General features: G+C 39.4%; 1 protein-coding gene across 1 annotated transcript in view; it reads right to left on the bottom strand.

Annotated features, from left to right (window-relative positions):
- Nucleotides 1–326: 326 nt before the first annotated feature.
- The window catches only part of IQGAP1 (IQ motif containing GTPase activating protein 1), a 53,018-nt gene continuing 32,717 nt past the window's right edge, over nucleotides 327–20,627 (bottom strand). The window contains exons 20-38 of the mRNA XM_064721918.1: nucleotides 20,350–20,433; nucleotides 20,180–20,251; nucleotides 20,018–20,087; nucleotides 19,050–19,258; nucleotides 17,839–17,994; nucleotides 17,460–17,623; nucleotides 16,432–16,656; nucleotides 15,061–15,201; nucleotides 14,888–14,972; nucleotides 12,498–12,730; nucleotides 11,623–11,755; nucleotides 11,145–11,247; nucleotides 9,549–9,684; nucleotides 8,131–8,218; nucleotides 7,500–7,712; nucleotides 6,287–6,453; nucleotides 4,512–4,634; nucleotides 3,533–3,641; nucleotides 327–1,612 (exon numbers count right to left, since the gene is read on the bottom strand). Coding sequence (XP_064577988.1) covers nucleotides 1,499–1,612; nucleotides 3,533–3,641; nucleotides 4,512–4,634; nucleotides 6,287–6,453; nucleotides 7,500–7,712; nucleotides 8,131–8,218; nucleotides 9,549–9,684; nucleotides 11,145–11,247; nucleotides 11,623–11,755; nucleotides 12,498–12,730; nucleotides 14,888–14,972; nucleotides 15,061–15,201; nucleotides 16,432–16,656; nucleotides 17,460–17,623; nucleotides 17,839–17,994; nucleotides 19,050–19,258; nucleotides 20,018–20,087; nucleotides 20,180–20,251; nucleotides 20,350–20,433 — 2,625 coding nt within the window. The 3' untranslated portion in view covers nucleotides 327–1,498. The remainder of the gene's footprint in view (nucleotides 1,613–3,532; nucleotides 3,642–4,511; nucleotides 4,635–6,286; nucleotides 6,454–7,499; nucleotides 7,713–8,130; nucleotides 8,219–9,548; nucleotides 9,685–11,144; nucleotides 11,248–11,622; nucleotides 11,756–12,497; nucleotides 12,731–14,887; nucleotides 14,973–15,060; nucleotides 15,202–16,431; nucleotides 16,657–17,459; nucleotides 17,624–17,838; nucleotides 17,995–19,049; nucleotides 19,259–20,017; nucleotides 20,088–20,179; nucleotides 20,252–20,349; nucleotides 20,434–20,627) is intronic.

Genomic DNA, 20,627 nt, shown 5'->3' with positions numbered 1-20,627 from the left:
AAAGCTAAATGGTTGATGTGCTCCATCTTTCTTGGACTTGGTAAGCAGTTTTTGTTATTGGGTTGGACCACACATACACGAAACACACTAGAGTATGTTTAAATACAGTATAAACACCAGCAAGTTTACTTATTTCCTTCCAAGAGAACTACAGAAAAGTTATACTCAGTGGCACGGACATTCCAAATACTAGGAGTGTCTTTCATGAGAAAAAAAGACATAAGCTGAAAGAACTTGCCTCGGAGTAGATCAAAAAGTTCATTTAAACTCTGTACAGTAACCCGAATAAGCAGGCCAACTTGAAATTTGCAGGAGATATGTCTGTTAAAAAAAACTGAAGGAAAAAACTGAGGAAACAGCTGAAGCAAATTAATTTAAAGGTCAATTATATTTTGTAAGTCTCTGCATTTTTATTGGATATAACAAAACAGCCAGCACCACCACCACTGTGAAAAAGCACAGACGAAACCCCCATGAAATAATAAAAGATAAAGGAATTTGAGTGTAGCTAGAAAAAAATTAACTTTTTAAAAGCTAATCTATTTGAGACAGGCTCTACCTACAGACTTGTCCAAGGAAGAAAACTAACATTTATTGCATCAGACACAGATATATATATAACATTGCTCTAAACTGGGGAAAAAAAAAAGTGAATTTTACATTTCAAATGCTTTGCAAGCAACATTAAAAGTTAACGTGTCACAAGAAATTGTTTCAGCTACCCTCCCCTTCCACAAAAATCTTTTTATCTATAAGCCCTAGTAAATACATTCCATGGTCCCTCCATTAGGGGTGCACCTGTAAATTACTACAGTGTGATAAACAGAAGCAAATGGAGAAAAATGAGACACTTAAGCTGCTATATGTGGCTGTAGTACATCATCACAAATAGCTCAGTAACTTTTTATGCTTGCTGATTACTTGACCACAGTAGTTCTAATCTTGGCAACTGGCCACTGCCACTTCTACCAATGCAAGCTTGCAAACAAACAGATAACCTGAATCTTAACCATGTTCTCCATTGGTCATCTTTGCTTGAGAATAACTGGAGTCCAAATACCACCTGCAATCCTTTTTCAGCTCTCAGGAAGAGGCTAATAGACCTCCATATAGTGCCAGCTTTCTCTTTGCACAGGCAAAAAGAACTCAAGCCTCATAAAGCACACGGTTAGGCAAGCTAAGCATTCAGATGGCCTAAGTACACTCGAATATTAGTTGAATTGCTAAACCCATGTAAAAATACATTCTAAAATAACCTCTTTAAAGGGGATCTTCAAAGTTGGAAGACTATAAATAAACAAGAAACCAACTCCCTGCAGACTCAATCAGGGTTCTCAATTCCCAAGAGGTTCTTAGTCCTCCTTCATGATACATTTGACACAATTAGTACACGGTGCGAATATACTGATACATCACCACATTATTAAAAAAAAAAGAAGTTGCATGTGCAGGTTTCTATCCATCTCCCCTTTCACAGACTTACTGGCAGAGGTTTCAGTTACTTCCCATAAAATTTCTTATTCAGAAGAAAGATCAGAAGATTGACGTTCACTTTTGCTCTGTCGAACAACTTCATGACAGCAACACCTTCATACTGCAGCTGCAAGAGATCCTGCCAAAGAGAGGATCTTAATGAGTGAAGAATCGTCAAGAGCTGACAGAGAATGTATAAGACCCTGAAGTACAGTAGATCTTAAGGAATATCAACAAAAAAGTACACAGCATAACATAAAAAAGCAAGAGACATATTAAAGAGCCATTTTTACTGTGAAGAAAATAGTCATTCTAAGCCATTAAAGGTCTTGATTATTTTAAGCAGTGGGTTTAAAAAAATTACAAAAGAGAACAGAAATAGAAGACCAGCTATCTCCAGCCTTGTCATTTGCACAGTAGCCATAAACATTTAGAACATTAAGGTTTCCTATGTGCCTAATTCTATCATGTACCCATGAAACATTACAACATTCCACAGTGTCCCTTTCTAAAAGCTTTAGGGGCCACAGATCTCAGGGAAGTAGCTTACAGCGCTTCAATCTACGGCACAAAAAGAAATGGCATCCCAGTCAGTATGCATATGATGTCGATTCAACCTCTCAGGTGTTTATGTGGGCGGTCTTTCTAGTTATACTTTGCTTTGTCAGCAATGCACCTGCACTGATTTTATCTCACTGATTAAATTCTTTCCGCAACCCCACTCCTGCAAGTAACACAGTGGGTAGGTGTGGGCATATGGGTGGACGTGTGTGATGTTGTATCCCTTGTGCTGTCCTCTGACAACATCTACTCTATCTGCAAGGCAGCGCTACAAAGGCACAGTGGTATAGTAAACCATGTGACCTTGGGTAGCCCCACAAACCAACAAGTTAATGATCAGCTCTGACAGATTAGGACCGGAACATACTAGGGGAGTGTTGAAGTGAAGGGAGAGACTCATCCTTGTTGATTCAGCATCTGACTCCGATTTATTAATCAACCAGGCACTTTTTATAACAGTGTTAATTCACTTCATGCATATTGCAAAACCTGAGCTCCCAATAGGCTGTAGAGAAAAATTCAGCTCCTCCTTTTGTTTACAATACCTGAAGTTAGTTTATTGAAACCAAGATCAGTGTTCTCACCATGATATGAAAAGTTCTCAAAACCTTCATATCTGTTCCCAGACCGGCCATCTGTTCCCAGTAGCAGCCAAGGACAGAACGGTCTGAGAATCTTGTTGTTTATATAAAAGGTGGCTGAGAACCTAATTATTTACAGGATCAAGCCTGGGAAAGGCTGCTTTACAGCAGGCTTCTATCTTTCCCTCAGCTGAGTACCTTCATGGCCTCTTTCTTTCAGCCATGCTTAAACCAGGCTCTCCACACGGGAGCCCTCAAAGCAAATGAAAGGTGTGAGGCAGCTGTCCATCCCAGCAGCCAAGCTGGCATGGACTAACTGCAATGCATGGTGCTATACTGCGCACAATCTGTTTTGAAAGGCCTGAGGCTTCCACAACTAACAAACCTAAAGAACACCAAGATGCACAGGGAGTGGGGAAAGAAAGGGACAGAGACACCAGGTGTGAAAATACTGGCATGAGAAAAAGAACAGGGAACCGTGAAGTCGGCATGCCTGTTGTGGTGGCCTAGGTAAAGGCTGACACCTAAGGTGAACACTTAAGAACCGGAAACAAATGGGTAAGTGTAGAGTAGCAGAAAGAATACCAATACACAATGACTGGCTGAAGCCATCACACACAAGCCTAGGTGCCACAGACTCCAAAGCTCTCTGCTGTAGCAGGAAATTGTTGAAAATGCAAGTTTTTGTTTTGTGTGTGTATGTGTATACATAATTAAGAACACAGACCGACATCATGCTTTCATTAGCAAATAAACAAAAAGCAGTTTGTATGTGTTGCATCTGTTTCATCTGCAATAAATGGGTTATTTTTGAGAGCATTATTCAGACCATTTAGGCAAAAAATGTGTCACTGCTATTGTGATGAAGAGACTGGCATGGGAACTTACACGAGACTATTAAACAGGACAGTTCTTACCTGATAATGTAACATAAACGTTTCCATCTGTACACCCATGAATTTTGCTTTAACCTCAAAATCTCCCACTTCTTCTGTTGGACTGATTTCAAAAATCACGTTTTTAAACCTATGAAGTTGAGAAATGACAAATCACAGGGAGGGAATATATGAGATGAAACCTGAAGACAAATTTTTAAAAATTCTCTTCTTAACTCTTTATTCTATTATCCCCATTTGAAATGAGCCCATACAAGCCAAAGAGACTCAATACAACAATGAACAGAAGCCTAGCAGATTCTATGTCCGGTAAATCCTATCTTCACAGAAGCATAGCAGGAAACAGGGTCATTTAATTTAGTTTGAAAAATCTAAGCAGTCTACTTTAGTGCCGCATATTTATGCCTCATTTAGTGCACCGAGCACAAAGTATGACTCAGAGGTGAAAAAATTCTAGTAACAGCCAGCTCCTCTATATTCCACACAAGACATGCCAGCTTCTCAAGGCTAGCAAACTACAGCTGGAAAAACTCAAGCTAGCATAAAGCTGACTTTTCAGCAATGGAAGCTGTTAGGCATAATAACAATTCACCCAAGGAGGTACCCTCCCATAACTGTGGAGGTGACAGAGAAGCAGCTGGGGGAAAGACGATGTCATGTTTAAATCACATTACACTTCTCAATCAAAGAATTGCTTTGCTCCAACCAGAAAAAGAGAACTGAAGAGTGATCACTATGCAAGGTGTCTTGGCCCTAGGGATGCCAGCCTAGGTCATCAAAGCAACTTTTCCAGCTTCAATAACTAAGTCTACCAATAACACTAAAATTCAAATAACAAAATTGCGAGACAATGTCACACAGCCTCAAACAGATCTCAAAATTTCTGGTCCTTGACTATCAGCACCTAGACTAGTTCTAAGAAAAAGACAGGAATTCAGCATACCTATTTTCCTTTTCCTCCAAGAAGGTTATTTAGCTCTAAAGAGTTTTAGATACTCACTGGTTACCTTGCAGGTCCTCAATCTCTAAAAGCACTCCCTTCTCATGAAGTCGAGCTGCTGTGTATTTCAGAGAAATCTTTTTACTGTTTTTGCCTTTCATCTCTCGAGGTTTCTTGGAGACTCTGGGGAAAAAAGACAAACCAAACAAATTAGAAGGTCACAAGTAAAGACTGCAGTAAATTTTCAATTCTATTTGAAAGAGGGCATAGAATCAGTACAGCTAAAGAACTGTAACTAATGATAGATAATTATGTACTTCTACTAGTCAGTTTACCCACAAAGCACTGGTAGCCCAGATCAGATCCTTAATTTTCTACTATTTACCGCTAACATTTACGCAGAATAATAATAATAATAATAATAATACCAAAGTAAACAAAAACCAATTAAAAAAACAAAACCAAAAAAATTCCACCCAAAACCTAAGGATATGATACTTCACAAAAAGCAATACCATCTCTCATTAGGCAAAATGGGGTCTAATGACAACTGACATGGAGAAAAGCTGAGACTACTCAGAAACTTGCTTGTATTTTCATTGTGCAAACAAAAAGGGTTCACATTCTCACATCTGACTGGAGAAGACAACAACTTTTTTTTCCCCCCCAGAAAATCTAATTTGTCTAGCACTGTAACAACTGACTTCAATTGGCATAGAAATGGGGACAATTTGTGATCAAGGGTTTCCTTGTAGGTAACTATGTTATTTTCATTCTAATAAGGATAACAGGACAGACTGACTGAGCAGTGTCTATGTGGACAACAACGTTTGTACCACTGGACTCTCCACACTCTCTTCTCCCAAAGGGAACAAAAAATCTTTCAAGATTGTCTTTTTGACACCATTCATGGCAAGGGCCTCACCCTGTATTTTCTTACTGCTGCTGAGACCCTTTTGCTAAGACTATTGCTGTGGGAAAGAGCTTGGACAAGGAGCTTTGAGCAGACAGCATCATGGTTCTTCTTAGCAACACATGCTTTATTGTAAGAAGCACCTCTAGGGCCATGGAACCACCTGCTGCAGGTCATGAGGATCAAGACCATCTAAGGAATATGAAGGTGTGGAAGTCCATGGACCCTGATGAGATGTGTCTGATGAGACGGGTCCTCGGGGAACCAGTGGAAGAAGTGGCTAAGCCACTATCCACCATGTATGAGAAAATGTGGCATTCCAGTCAAGCTCCTATCAACTGGAGAAGGAAAATAAGGAAGATACAATCTGTCTCACTTCTGTGACTGGCAAGGTCCTCCTAGAAACTGTGCTAAGATACATGAAAAACAAGGAGGTAATTGGTGACAGCCAATATACCTTCACTCAGGTGCCTGGCCAATTTGGTGATCTGCTACAACAGGGTTAATATACCATTTCTGGATGAGGTTTTCAACTTCTTCTCCATTTCTGACTGACAATCATCTACCTGTATTTGTGGAAAAGCATTCAACAATGTTCCACACAACATCCTTGTGTCTAAACTGAAGAAAAAGGGATTTGATAGATGGACCACTTGACAGATAAGGATCAACTGGATGGTCACACTCAAAGAATTGCAGTCAACAGCTTCCTGTGAGGGTGGTAAGGCCCCGGGACAACTTGCCTGGGAAGCTGTGGCTACCCCATCCCAGAACTGTTCCAGCCCAGGCTGGATGGGGCTTGGAGCAACCCGGTCTAGTGCAAGGTGTCCCTGCCTATGGCAGGGCAGTGGGAACCAGATTGTCTTTAAAGGTCCCCTCAAAACCAAACCATTTTATGGTTCTACAGTTCCAAGATACTTACTTGCCCTTGCTGGCCAAGTTATCCAAGCAGGTCTTTATGTAACTTTTGTAATAATCTACTTGTTCTCCATAAAAAGTAGCTTTGGAGTTCAAGGCACTGTATGTCTGCTGCAGCTTCACTAGCTCCGCCTTTCTTCTCTGACGGTATCTACGCTGATTTCTGATATCCTACAGCACAAAGAAAGGCAGAGACTTAACAGTGATTTGTGCTCTCCAGGTGCTCAGAACCAGAGCCACTGAGTACTTGAAACACACAATCTGATTTTGCTTCAATGCAAGGCTTGAGCACTCACTTGCACTTGCCCCAGTTTAAGTGTCACAGCTTTTTCTCTGTTATGACTATTTGTGGAACTAACCAACTCTACACAGTTGCACCTTCTGTGGCTTTCTCAAACTTTAGTTCTGTTCTAGTTGCGATGACCAGAGTGGGCACTGAAAGCTCATGAGATAAAAGCTGTAATTCTGCCAGCACTGGAAAGTATCTTACAAATCGAGCTCAACAACCATAGCAGCACACAGACTTCATTATTTTTCTTTGTTAGACAGCGTTTAAGCATCACTTGCCTTAATATCTCAACAAGAAAACACTGCATTCATTGACTGATACTTTAATTTGTGACACGTATGATCTATAGTACAATTAATTCTTATCAAGTCCCTAAAGGTGATTATTTAGTTGGTTTACTTACGTAACATTTTCCAAATAGTTTTTCAGTAAACAATGTGATGTAAAATATATTGTCACTGTAGCAATATACAACAGTACTGGATCTCTTTTGTAAGTTTTTCATAGCAACTCCCCTCATAATTTAGGGATTCTTTAACAGGCACATTTAAATCAAAATAACAATTAGGATGTCTTAGAGTTATGAGCAAAACTTCTTTGAGTGACTAAGCTTGTAGAGGCACTACTTGAATTAGTGAAATAGAGCAGAAAAACACATCACACGTCAGGACCTCCCTTCCAAGCTATTAAATTTTTTCTTAAAGTATCTGAGAACCAGGCAATGCAGTTGTTTGAGAGAACAGAAACTCTGTATAAAAGTAAAGGACTTTCCACATGCCAAGAGGTGGAAATGCTGCAACAAAAGGCATGATTTTTCTCTATAAATTAGCTACTAAAAACCTTACTCTCCCTCTGAAAACTCATGCCAGTTTCACAAAGCTGGAAACTGGGAAAACTATCATTACTAGGAAACCATCAAATGGTATACCTTCGCAATGTCATTGATTAGTTCCTGGTATTTATTTTTGGCATTCACTGGCCCCAGTTCTGTCAACTTCTTCAGGCCTGCCTTGATTTTTTCTTTTTTTTCTTGGAGATTCAAGTTGCCATCTTCCTTTACAGAAACAGATTTTTTCATCTTATCAGGAGTTTTAGCATCACGAATGGCCCGTTTCTGCATAGCTCTATGATGCTCTGCTTCCTAGAAGAAAACAAAAACCTGCAAGTTCATAAGCAGATCAATTACAAGAAGACAAAAAGAAGCAGAGACAGATTGTCTGATCTCTGGCCTAACACAGGATAAAGAGTTTTTGCTTGGTGATTCCTGTACTGATTCAAATGAACATATTTTGATGAACACATTCTACACGTGGGGACCAGGAGAAGGCTATCTATCATCTAAAGTGGTCTTCTACATAAACAGTTTCTAGCAACTGGTGCAGGAGTAAGATTCACACGTACAATTTACTTCCACTGTACACCCTCCTGATTATCTTAACACTCTGCTCTATCATCAGTGGAGACAGCGTCACCGCAATACTTAAACGGAGAATCTCACATATATCTAGATAGATTATGATTTCCAAGTCTAAAACCAGCACAGACAAACAGCATCATACTTGCTCTGAGGTAGCTGAAGTTTCCAAAATTTCAGTCAGCGTCTCCCCTGGCTGGAAGCGGATTACATCAACAATTAAACGTTTTGTGCTGTAAAGAGATCAAGGATAATAGAAGAAAAAAATTTAAATAGAAAGACCTTTAATACTTTTCTGTTCTGCAACAATACCAATGCTACTGATTTATTTAAAGTCAGATTATTACTGGATAAGTACTCAGGTAGGCATAGGCTAAACTAGACCAGAACCCTAACAAGCACTTTACTTTTTGGACAGTGCGTTACTGGAAACCAGTTCCTTGAAAGGTTCCTCTCTGTAATATGAACAATTTGCTTCCCAAAACTTCTTCAAACAGCAAGGAGGCTACCCCATATATTAGAAGGTAGCCCCAGTACTGCCAGGTGGACCACAGAAACTGCATTCAAGGTGAATGATAACGCAGGTAGCAGCAACAGCCCATCTGTGCAACCAGAAAAGCTCTATAATATTATCCATTCATAAGCATGCTTCAGTGATCTATAACAGGTATCAAAAAACTCAGAAGGATTATTTTCTTATGTGGATGGGAGACAGGTAGATCTCAAGTGCAGCCCGGCAACAGACAGGGTCATTTCCTTGATTTGAGCTGAGATTTAATCACAGTCGGTGTCCACTGTGAAGCACTTCTGTCCTTAAGCCACACAATAAAACCAAATAGCATCTCTGTAGTCTAGCTGGAATTATTTTTGGAATCACAAAAACTGCATCGCATACACACCTTCCTCATCATCCACAACTTAAACGACTACCAGTGCAGCTGGTAAATCTTTACTTTTGAAAACAATGTGACCTTTGTCTGGTGGGTAGGAAAATACTGATGTATCATTTAAGAAGTCTGGTTAAAGTTATTTTTGGAGACAAAATCTTTTCATGGGAGATGATTTATCTGCCTACACCTAGTACATGCTGAGCAAAGATTTTTCAAACTGCCATCTGAGCAGGAATGCAGAAGAGGAGGTAAGCATGCTTAATGATAATGACGTCAGGTCACTGCTTTGTACATCTCAGCAATAGGGATTTGCTTAAAACCAGCCAAGAGTCACTGCTAGTTACAGGTTTTCCAGAATACATATTCTGGCAATAATAAAATTATTATTGCGGAAAGAATTTAATCGGTGAGATAAAATGACAGCCCATTGCTCTCTTTCCTTTAGGTTATAAGACCTATGCTTCTCAAAAAGGCTATAAGTCTTCATCAATTAAAAGTCATGCCACAGCATGGAAAAGGACATGACTACAATCTCAGTGTATCTGGAGTAACAGACCCCCCACATTTCCTTAAATTATGCCTCAATTCTCTCATTTTCACATGCTGATTAACTGGTAAAATTCCAGTTGCTCCTTCTTTTAAGTAACATATCAGGTAGTTATCTCCTACTTACTTCAAAAGAATTGTTCTTGCATCCATCTCTGCATTCTCATCACCAGGAACGTCAAATTTATTAGTGAGTGTGAGAGAAACCTCAGTCTTTGCTAGCATTTCCCTGTTGGGGTCATTAACATTGCCAGAACTTTCCCCTGCCAAGCAGAGAGAGTTTATAGATTAAATCACATTCTTTACCTTCTTGACTGTTAGGACTTCGTAATTTTTCCCATAACAGACACAGAGAAATTTGACTGATTCCTATACTGTCCAAAGGACACTTCAAAACCCAAACCAACTTTTAAAGACATCATCTTGAATATATCAGACTGTATCTTGAATATCAGACTTTTTCATAACAAATCTGAGAGAACGCACCAGCCAGAAAAGCACCACAAAGTCACCACTTTGAATGCCTTAAATATTTACATGCATTCCACACTCTATCTCAGTATCTCACTTAGAAGAGTGGCTTAACTGCCAAAAGTAGAAAACAAAAATGTTATGATGCCCATATGTCCATGTCCTCATCAAAATGCATGTTTCAAGGTAAGAGCAAAGAGCTTGTTAGCAACTGAGCCTATCATCATCTCTTGAACTAAGTAAGCTATCCCATCAAAAAGAAATTTTCTTCCTCTAACTGCGTATGAACTTTCACCAGAACAATAGTTGGTAGCTTTCCCCCCATTTTTAAAGGGTTGCAGAAAGATCTGACATATTAGCCACAGTGAAACAATGCACATAGGAGAAATGAAATGGGGAAGGAGGGCGAGTTCTAGCTAAACCCATGGTCTCTGCTTGTTCAGATAATGCCTCTTACAGTTCTTTGCCAGTGCTTGGAAGAAAATGTGCTTGCAATCATTCCTTTAGAAGATTCTAACCTTTCTGATCAAGCAACTTCAAGGTTAGTGTTTGCTGTCAGAGCATCTTCTCCAAAAACTGTGCCTGGTTTGCCTCCCTCCCCTCTGCTAGACTAGAAACTTCAAATAACTGCAGCACAGAAACCAATGAAGGAGAAAAACTTGTGCATCCTTCCAGTATGTGTTACATCCTGAAGCAGTAAACTGTGTCTCAGGTTTCCAGAACAGTTTCACAGATTAGCAGTGTTAGTTCCTTCTTCCCCCAGCCAGAAGAGAATAAAATTCTATTTTCCTTATGGAAAGTAACTCTAAAGGAGGGGAAAAATGTTACCTGTCCACATGCCAAAGACTCTTAAAGGAACACATGCTATTTAATACATTTATTACTGCACTCTGCAAGGAATACCTACAGGTCTCCAGTAAGGACGGATCCTTGCAAACAAGCTGGAACAGGGACACAAGCACAGAGAAATGGTTCCAGTGTAATGGAACAAAGAAAATATGTCAATATCCATCTGTCTTCTGGAAACTTCTAGAGTGGGATGAAGTGAGGTGGGTGGGGAGAAGAGAAAGAACCCCTGTTTTTTTTTAGGGCAGTAAATTATGCAGAGAAAATATACTGCAACAAATCTGCAGCTGCTTTTTAGAGCACGTCCTCCCGAAGGACCTGTGATGATTTCTTACTGTTTCTTTACTGCACTTTAAGTCATTTCAGGTACTATCACATATCACTTTAGCAGAATAAACTAGACCACCTATTAAAGACTCAATTGTAGGAACCTCTCCGAGATCATCCAGCAGCTCGTGAATTGGATCATTGTGCTCAGGAGCAATTGCATCTTGATGGTCTAAGAGCAACTAGATGAATAGAAAAAAACAATTACATTTTAACAATATATCCTTTTCTAGACAGTAGAATTTCATTACTTTAGGCTGGTATCTTTTAGAAAAAAATCACTGAACTCCAAAGCAGCAATGTCAATATTCAGAGCTGCATCAATATCACAATATTGACAAAATCATGACAATAATGTGAAAATACTCAAATGCTTTCCAAAGAAACTTAGTGAAGCTGTACCTAAACTACTATATTCAATAAACCAACAAGCTCTCACAAACTACAATCATTACAACTTTCGGCCTTGTATTTGGTACCTTTGTGTTTCAGACAGAAGCAGCATTTTCTTCACAAACACTGCTTATAAGGAGCAACTGTGACTAATGCATACTTACAGTGTGTGTGTTGATGATTTCACCGATAGAAATATAAATTACTGGTTTAGTGAGAGTCACCAAGTCTGAATATTCATCAATGTTAAATTTATCCTGCAATTCGGGAACCTCACAGGCAGCCTGAAAAAAACGTCTTCAGAACAAAAAAAGGAGAGAACACTCAGTATGACTCTGAGATATGTCAAGAGTATTACCTCCCTGTGACAAGTTCAAGCATAGACTCTCCCCTTTAAACTATGGTACACTATGGCATACTACAGTTTGCAGCTTTAGTTTAACACATCAGAAGCAAACTAGTAAATTCAATCATTGATACTGGCCATGTTGACATTTGCTCATTTTCAAAATTGACAGAACTGCCTTCAGTGATCTCATTCTCCTGCCTCCACTGCATTATCATCCTTTGCCCCCAACTACCTCTGGTTACCCTTTTTCCAAAAGACAGGAAATATCACAATTCTTAAACAAAAGCTTGCTTCAACTACATGAATAGCTAAATGCCAACCTGCTTTATTCCTGATCACCACTACATTTTCATGTGCAACCAGGGTTCACACAGGACAGAAGAATGTATGTCCTGTCCAAAGTACTGTAATAAGCATGCGCAAAAGCAACCTTTATTTTGGACACTTTAAACTCTTGACTTTGCAATCTTATGAAAATAGAATTCATTGTTCATAAATCCCAGGTATATATTTTATCTGCCATTGTCACTGATGCTCGTGGCAGTCTGGACTGAAATCTCTTTTATTTTAAATAGACTGCATATTTGACAAAGACAGAATTTTCCATATTCTAAATTTACTGTTTTCCCTTTTTACTTGCAATGTTACCCTTCTACAAACTTCCCAACTTAATTAGCTACGTTCTTTTACCTGAATTTCTGGTATGACTGCAACAGGTATTCATTAATGATGCTTAGATGAGCATTGTCTCCCATGAACATCTTATTGGATGCAGCATGCTGTAACATCTTTGCAATGGAACCAAGGTTTCTGCGTTGATCTGTCGTCAGCTGACCTCCAGCTGAAAGGTCGATGATGTCGAATGCATCTGGTGCAACAATAGCTGGATTCATGTAGCGATAATAGAGTAAGTTGCCCACAATCTGGGAAAGAAAGAAGAAATGTATCAATAAACAAAAGTACAGGACCCAACCAAATTTCATTGAAACTACTCTGTGTTTAGATAAATTATTTTCCTGTAAGCTTCTTTCCAACACAAAGGTTCTGCTGTACAGAAGCACACACCATCCCAAAAGATCTACAGTGTTAAAAAAAACCAATATCATAAAGATGCAATAGGGCAGTCAACACAGAGGAAAGCCTGAGCACCATCAGTCACAGGACAATACAGCAGCAGATATTCCTATGCGTAAAGATTTAGAACTGCAACTTACAAAAATGTACGGATAGGAGATACTGTAAGTTACCAATGAACTACTGATATGAGCATGAGAGAGTCTGTCAGGAGAATTAAATGCAACTGAATTAGCCTAACAGAGGGCAGAATGACCACGATATAGAGGAATCTGATAATGAAGTTTCAGTGTGGATCAAGAGCCGATTTTTAAAGAAGCATAACGCACTGGCTGCCATCTCTGACAAAGAAAAAATAGGGAAGAAGAACGGCACACCAAGAAAGTAAATTGAGGAAATGATTTTCCATTTCTTGTCCAAAGCCCTTCTCTCTTTCAGAATAAAAGCCTTCTTCTATACCCAGCAAGATATTCTGGCACAAACCCCTAGTTAGTGAGAAGCCATTTAATCCAGAAGTAAGAAAATCAGAAGTACAGAAAACAAATGGCATTGGATGCTTTGAAAATCCAATTTACCTAGTCAAATGTGAGCAAAGAACTACAAATAAAGATTATCACATTATCCATATGCTCACAGTATTCTTCTACCCTGTGCTGGATATTTTGCCAAAAGCAATTCTAGCAAGGAAAGGTATTAACTCACCGTGCTGATTTAAAGCAAAAGCTCTCTCACCACATGCTCATTTGCAGAAGGCCAGGTCACTGAACCTTGGCTTCACCTGCTTTTCATGTGACTAAAATGCATGGAAGAGATTGGGGTCTGAACAAACAGGTGAAAACACAGAGAAAAAACCTAGCCATTGGTAAGTCCCAGAAATTAGTAACTGGTTTCAGTCAGGCCATGTTTGGACAAGTGTTTTATGCAAGCCTCTGCTGTACTCTCACAAATTATGCTGTGGGATGTTAACAGTCTGCTGACCATTAACAGTCTGCTTACTGCCAGTAAAAAGAAAAAAACATCCATGAAAGAAATTGAATTAATGACATTTGAACTTGTGGGGCAAAAAGAACAGTATATTATATGAGAATCTTCAGTTGCTAAAAAAAAAATCTACAGGTAGGTATTGCACGCAACTGCAGTTTTGACTTTCATGTGGACAGTTACATTATTTCCATGAGGATTAACAAAATCTGCAGTTTTCCACCTAAATTTACAGATGGAAGAAATTAATTCACCTGCATAGAAAGAACCGATGTCTCAGAATGGGAAAGCACAGAACTAGAAGAGAGAAGAAAACAGCATTCAGATTGGTAATTATTTTGTAATGAAGCAGAGGCAGAGAAGCTTAAAGAGACGTTGTCAAGTATTCTAATAACCAAACTATATATTGTATTAAAAAGTAAAGCATTCATGGGCATAAATTCAGAATTTCCCAGAAGCCACAAAATCAACGAAATTTCAACAAAAACCCCGATGCTGTAGTCATCTAAGAGCAGCTAATATTAGGATCCATTTAGTTCTCCAAACCAACTGAAATGCAAAATACAAAACTGACCAGGCATCATGGGAAGCAATTCTACATATTGCCGACAAAATATCCCAGTGTGTTCCAGATGGGGCATTAAGAATTTGGCACACAGACTTTTTAACTTGTCTCTTTAAGGAAGGAGCAGCAGGCAGTGATCACACTAGTTAACCCAAGGTTTATTTTCTAGGAGCAACAGTAATCCCCAGGTCAAGAAACCTAAAGGTCCAAATGCCCAAGATACTAAAAACAAAACAGAAGCATCAGGATACTTCCTTCTAAACAATGCATTACATCTCAAGCGATGTGTATGAAGCTGACGTCAATAGCCTGATGTGAAATATTTTCTATCTGTAGAGGTAAATTAATAGGTTTACATGCGCTCCTCTCCAAACATACACCTAACAAGAGAGAAGAATGAGATGAGCTCGCCACAGCCAATTCGGCTGGCAATTATTTACAAAGGTGTATAGATCCTCACCTTCAGAAGCTCATCCTCACCAGCATCAGGAAACTTCTCATGCAGGGAGTCTTTTAGGACCTTGGCAATGAAACGCATTCCATACCTGAGAGAAAGAAAAGGTCAAATAAGACTGCTGCAAGCATGAAGACACCAACAACTTCACAGGGATAACAGTGGTGCATCAGACTCACGGGATTTTGTCCACTGAACTAATAATGGCAGATAGGAACTTGTCTGTCACTGTCCTCATGTTTCTGATTGAGGCATCCAGGCGCGTCCTCACCTCTTCATGACTTAGGGCTTGCTCAGGAGTAACATCATATGGCAGTTTGCTATTTGAAAAAGTCAGACATATAAAGGAGAGTATTAATCAGGCTAGTACACTTCAAGAACCTATAGCCTGAAACATATTCACTGCCAAAACCAGAAACTTATTTCACTTTGCTGCAAAAAACTATGCACTGCTTTTAATTAACTTGTTTGGCACCGTCAGAACTGAAATTCTTTTGCTTTTACTTCCTTTACTTTCCCTTGTGCTGGCCACTGAGAGAAAGACCCGGCTAACTCAAAATTGAATCTTTTTTACAGCATGCACACCAGGCAAAAAAAGCACTATTCATTATACATAGTGGTACTTCAGACTGCAAATTGGTGAAAATTAAAGCTACACATTTGAGTATTAAGATGATGAAAACTTTGACACAAGCAGAGCACCATCCATAAAATCAATATAACATGCTGCTGAAGGAATGGTTATCCTTTTTTCAATCAGCTGAAACTACTGCATAGTATTCCAGTGAGCACAGACAAATGATAATTCATAATGGTGTATCCTAAATCTCATGTATAGAGAAGAATCTGAATACACATCATCACTTCCATTTTTACCATATCCAGAATTTTGCATAAAGTGTGCAAATGTATACGACTGCTTTAGATATGGAGGAAGTCATTCATCTGTATGGCTTTTGCTTTTTTTTTTTTAATACATTAAAAAATCCCAATAACACAACAAAATCCTCAAGTCCTAGCAAATCACAACCACCGAAGAAAAAGAAACCAGAATGACACAAAATCACATAGCTGAATATGAATTTGCCATCAATGGCTGATATTAATTAGAAAGATGTTAAGACCAAGGAGAATTAAACACAATGTGATGGTTCCTGCCAGCAAGAGCGGCTTTGTGTGCTTGAGAACAGTACATGTTTGCACAGGCCAAGCATGACATGAACAGGGACTGACATGGAAACAATTCCCAAATACATTTTCTTACAATACATTATTTTACCTTAGAGGGCATCTCATAGCTAACTATCAAGTTAACATAGGAAAATACCAAAGAGCACTTCTTTCTCCATAATTTAATGACATTCCTGTTCAATACTCTCAGCACCATAACCAGAGTAAGAACTTTAGAACTCTCAGATGAAAGCTGTCTTGACAAGACAGTTGGCAGATGCATGCAGTGGAGCCAAGGAGGCAAGTTTTGAATGACTAACTGAGCAATGCAAAGCAGCTAAGCAATGTTTAGAAAAATACAGTATTAACAGGTCCCATACCTGGCCTCTCCAGTTTGAGATTCCATCTGGTTAACCCAAGACTTGTAAATATCCACAGGATCAGTTTTGATATTAAGTGACTTGTCATCGATGATTTCCTTCACAACTGGTGCAAGGATCTGCCTCAGGGCATTTTGACCACGGGCACCACGATTGAAACTTACCACCATTTTAATAACAGTAGGATTCCCAGTCACAATTTCATGTATCTGGTCTACTTTTGATCTGAAGAAGAAAGAATCCATATGAAATTTTAGGTATGCATAACTCTGTCACTGCCTACACTTCCCTGGACTACTGTTTCAAGCATAACTTTGGGGGTGGGGTGGTGGGGGGAGACACACATGTTTTTTAGAAGTTGTTATTTGTTTCAGGGCATCTTCATGCTTAAAAAGCATTCCCAAAAATGCTTGAGGGTAGTTCCTTAAAAAGTTCATTGCATATTCTTCCTCACAGCAAGTTGTGCCACTCTGCATTGTTAAGTCATGTAACTCAAACTCACACTTTGAGTTACAGTCATGTAAGTCGTGTAACACTGAGCACCTAAGGCCTAAGCAATCCAACAAAACATGTCTGAGGACAGCCAGAGTTTCTAACACTGACAGGAAATAGAAATGCCAAACAACAGAGATTTCAGACTCCTCATTAGTTTTTGTAAATCCAGGCAGCTTAGATTTAGCTCTCTCCCTGGCTCCTAAAGCCTGAGTTTGCACTTTGTTGGACATATTTATAAAAAGACACTGGAGAATTGAGATTAGACTGAATTTTAGAATGACTTTGCATCAGATCAGAAGTAGCTGCCATGTTGTGAAATCTTGATTGAAGTGAAAAGCCTTCATCTTCTATTGACATACTTGATTCTTCTTTGATAGACTACATTAATAGATATGAAATGGGAAAAGGACAGTGAAGGGACAGCTTAGCATTATCTGCATATAAGCACTAGACTTCACATGAAAAGGTGCCTCATTTTCAGGAACTGCCAAAACTGATTCAACAGCAAGAATGTGCCGTATGCTACCACATACTTGATCTCTTCCTGCAGTGCTGTTTGGAAAAGTCGCAACAACAGGTATTCCTCTCTTTGATTGGATGCATAGTTATACAGCGTGAAGATGACAGAATCCATGAATTTTGTGGATTTGTTTTGAGGCATCTGAAAAATCAGCTTGGCCAAGTAGGTTGGGTTAGTCTACAACAACAAGAAAAATTACTTAGTGTACATGTCCCCCTGGTGTTGCTAAAAAACGAAGGTGGCTCAAAACAGTTGCTGGCTGGAGTTGATTTTAAAGGTCTTTTTCAACCTTACTTACTTCTATGACAACTACAGTGCACAAGCAAAGACTCTGCTAAGACATATCACCTTCTATGACAAAAGGTTACCGAGCAGCGTAAGAAGTTGCTTACCTGAAGTAGGTAGAACAAATGCTGATAGGCTTCCAACTTTTCTCTCTTTTCTTTGCTCAGTGCTTTCAAACCTCCCCTTTGCTTGTTCAGCATCATCATGTCAGAGAGCTGTTCCTTGTTCTTCTTGGTAAGTTTTTTGCTATGAGAAACAACATCCTGGAAAGAAAGAAAAGGTACAAGATTTCACTCTGAGAAGTTTCAAACAAGAAATACTGGAAAACAGTTGCATCTGAGAGCTAGTTCTCTTGGATGTGGAAATGAAGGGTCAAGGAATGCCTGGGGCTATAAAAGTGAAGCATTGTTTGCTATGGCAGCAGTTTCTCCAACTGGAAGCATATGTTCTGCTTTGTTCCTGACTTTGTGAATTGGTCTGAAAGTCTAGATGGGCTAGTCACTCTTGGTAGCAATGACGATCAGAGCTGGTAGCATTCTGGCGACACTTGTAAATATTTTCCTTTTTAAAACTGGGCTTACAGTTTACAAATACTGTTCTATATTCACCTAGCTCACTACCTCCACATATTCTGACAGCAATAGCACTTTTCACTGCAATCATCAGCCCAACCACTGCAGCTTACTTCTAAGATAAGTATCACTACACCAATTGAGATTTTGCGCTCAGAGAAGCCTAGTGTAATGAATTCAGGACCACATGAAAAGTTGACCAATACTTCAGCTTGAAGAAAAGACAATGCTGTATCAGCAACAGCCCCTTTTTTTTTTCTTTTTTGGAAATGAATCACACTAGCCAAGCTTAGATAGAGGGCACTTCCTTTAACCAACAAGCAACCGAGCCTCACAAGCATGTCTCCTGCCTCCAAAATTACAAAATCACCCCCTTGGCTGACAAAATTACAAAATCACCCCCTTGGCTGAAAGCTTGTGGCATGTGACTTGTTTAACCCCAAAGGAGCAACAAAACAGTCTCAAAGCCATTCAATACAAAACCTGTTGCATTTGTTAGCTCAAGATAGTCTTGTTGCCTATTTTAGCTTCAGGACTTGTTTCTTCTCCTCCTACAGTTTTCTTTCTAGGGATACATACTAAATCAGTGGAATTAACTAAGAACGTACTGGGAGTAAAAACTAAGTCAGGGGAAATGTTTTCCACTGGGTCTGAGCAACCAACATCCAAGGCCAGGAGCTCTCCATGCCAACTACCACTGTGCTCAATTCTATGTGTAGCTGGTCTCCCAACAACATATTTCTTACCTGCAATGTAATTTTGTTTTTCACTAGCAAACCAATTTTGATGTCCATGAGATTGAGGTCATTTTCCAGTTGCTGATTGGATCGGATCAAGGTTACAACTTCTTCACGGAGTTTCATTAGCTCAAGCTCCTCCTGAAAATCTTGGTCACTCTGATCAAGCAAGTGGACAAATTTCCGAACCACAGCCATAGGTGGATTTTCAGCATTAACTAAAAACAGGAAAGAAAATAGACTACACTAGGGGATGGCAAACAGAAGTACATATATGCCTTATCTATGTTTAAACAGCACATCAAGGAGCACCCAGAGTCAAATTAGTACCCTCTTGTCTAACCAGCTTCAGACATTTTAATTCTCCTGTTTTGAGAAAATTGTAAGAGAACTAAATTGAGAACAAAGTATTAGCATAGGGTAGTACACACTGTCAGAGCTAACTGCAAAGCTACAGTTCTATTTTTCAGCAGGGAAAAAAAAAAAAGGCAGCTAGAATCAACTTCTCCTTCAGCCTCAAGAACTACCTACACCCTGCACTTCCCTATCAACTTCATCCCGACTGCTCCTCAAAACTGTCTTGATGTTATAGATCACACAGCCAATATCATAGTGGTTGACAAGAAGCTTGATGTGACCCAGCAACGTGCACTTGCAGCACAGAATGCCAACTGCATCCTGGGCTGCATCAAAAGCAGTGTGGTCAGGAGGTCAAGGCAGGTGATTCTCCTCCTCTACTCTACTCTAATGAGACCCCACCTGAAGTACTGTGTTCAGCTCAGGGGCCCCCAATATAGTAAGAAGGATACGGAGTTGCAGGGCTGAGTCCAGAGGAGGGCTACAAAGATGATCATGGGCTAAAGCATCTCTCCAATGGAGACAGGCAGAGAGAGTTGGGGAATCTCTTCTATGAATCTATGATCCCTCACAAACAGAGATTCAAGCCACAGCAGTTTTATTCTCTTGGCAATACTTACTGAGGGTTTTGTAGTCTTCTCGGGCTTTGTTTGCTCGAATAAAGGCTTGGATTTTTACGACATCATTTATCTAGGATTTAAGAAACAAAAAAGCACTTGACATCATTCTGGAAAGAGTACCAAAGTCAGGTACAGAATATATTTAACAAGGTAGCCTCTTACGTGGTTTCTGAAATACTGCAGACGATCTCTGTAACGTCTTCTGGCTTGATACATCCTGGTCATTGATTGAATCTATTGAAGGGTAACCAAAACACTCAGATTGAAAACTTATCTATGAAGCTCACTACCCCAAAGGCTTACCAAAACAGTAAGCAGAAAACCTGCACTACCTTTACTACTTGGTCCTTTTGTGCACGTAGGTAATCCAAACGGGTTTGATATGCCTTCCTTTGCTTGTAGCCACGCCATTGAGACTGAAAACAAAACAGGCACATTCACTTTACTTTTCTAATTGAACAGAAGTAATTGCAAATCTGAGCTTCTTTGGGTTCCTCAGCTTCCAACTGCCCTTTTGGCTAAATGAAACATGAAGGAGATGTGCTTGTCTTATCAAGAGACACTGTGTCAAGCATTAACTATTCTCCAAATGTAATCATGAGAGACTTGA

Source organism: Zonotrichia leucophrys, chromosome 10, assembly GCF_028769735.1.
Source record: "Zonotrichia leucophrys gambelii isolate GWCS_2022_RI chromosome 10, RI_Zleu_2.0, whole genome shotgun sequence".
In the NCBI taxonomy this organism is placed as follows: Eukaryota; Metazoa; Chordata; class Aves; order Passeriformes; family Passerellidae; genus Zonotrichia; species Zonotrichia leucophrys.
This window is presented reverse-complemented; position numbering and strand designations above follow the sequence as displayed.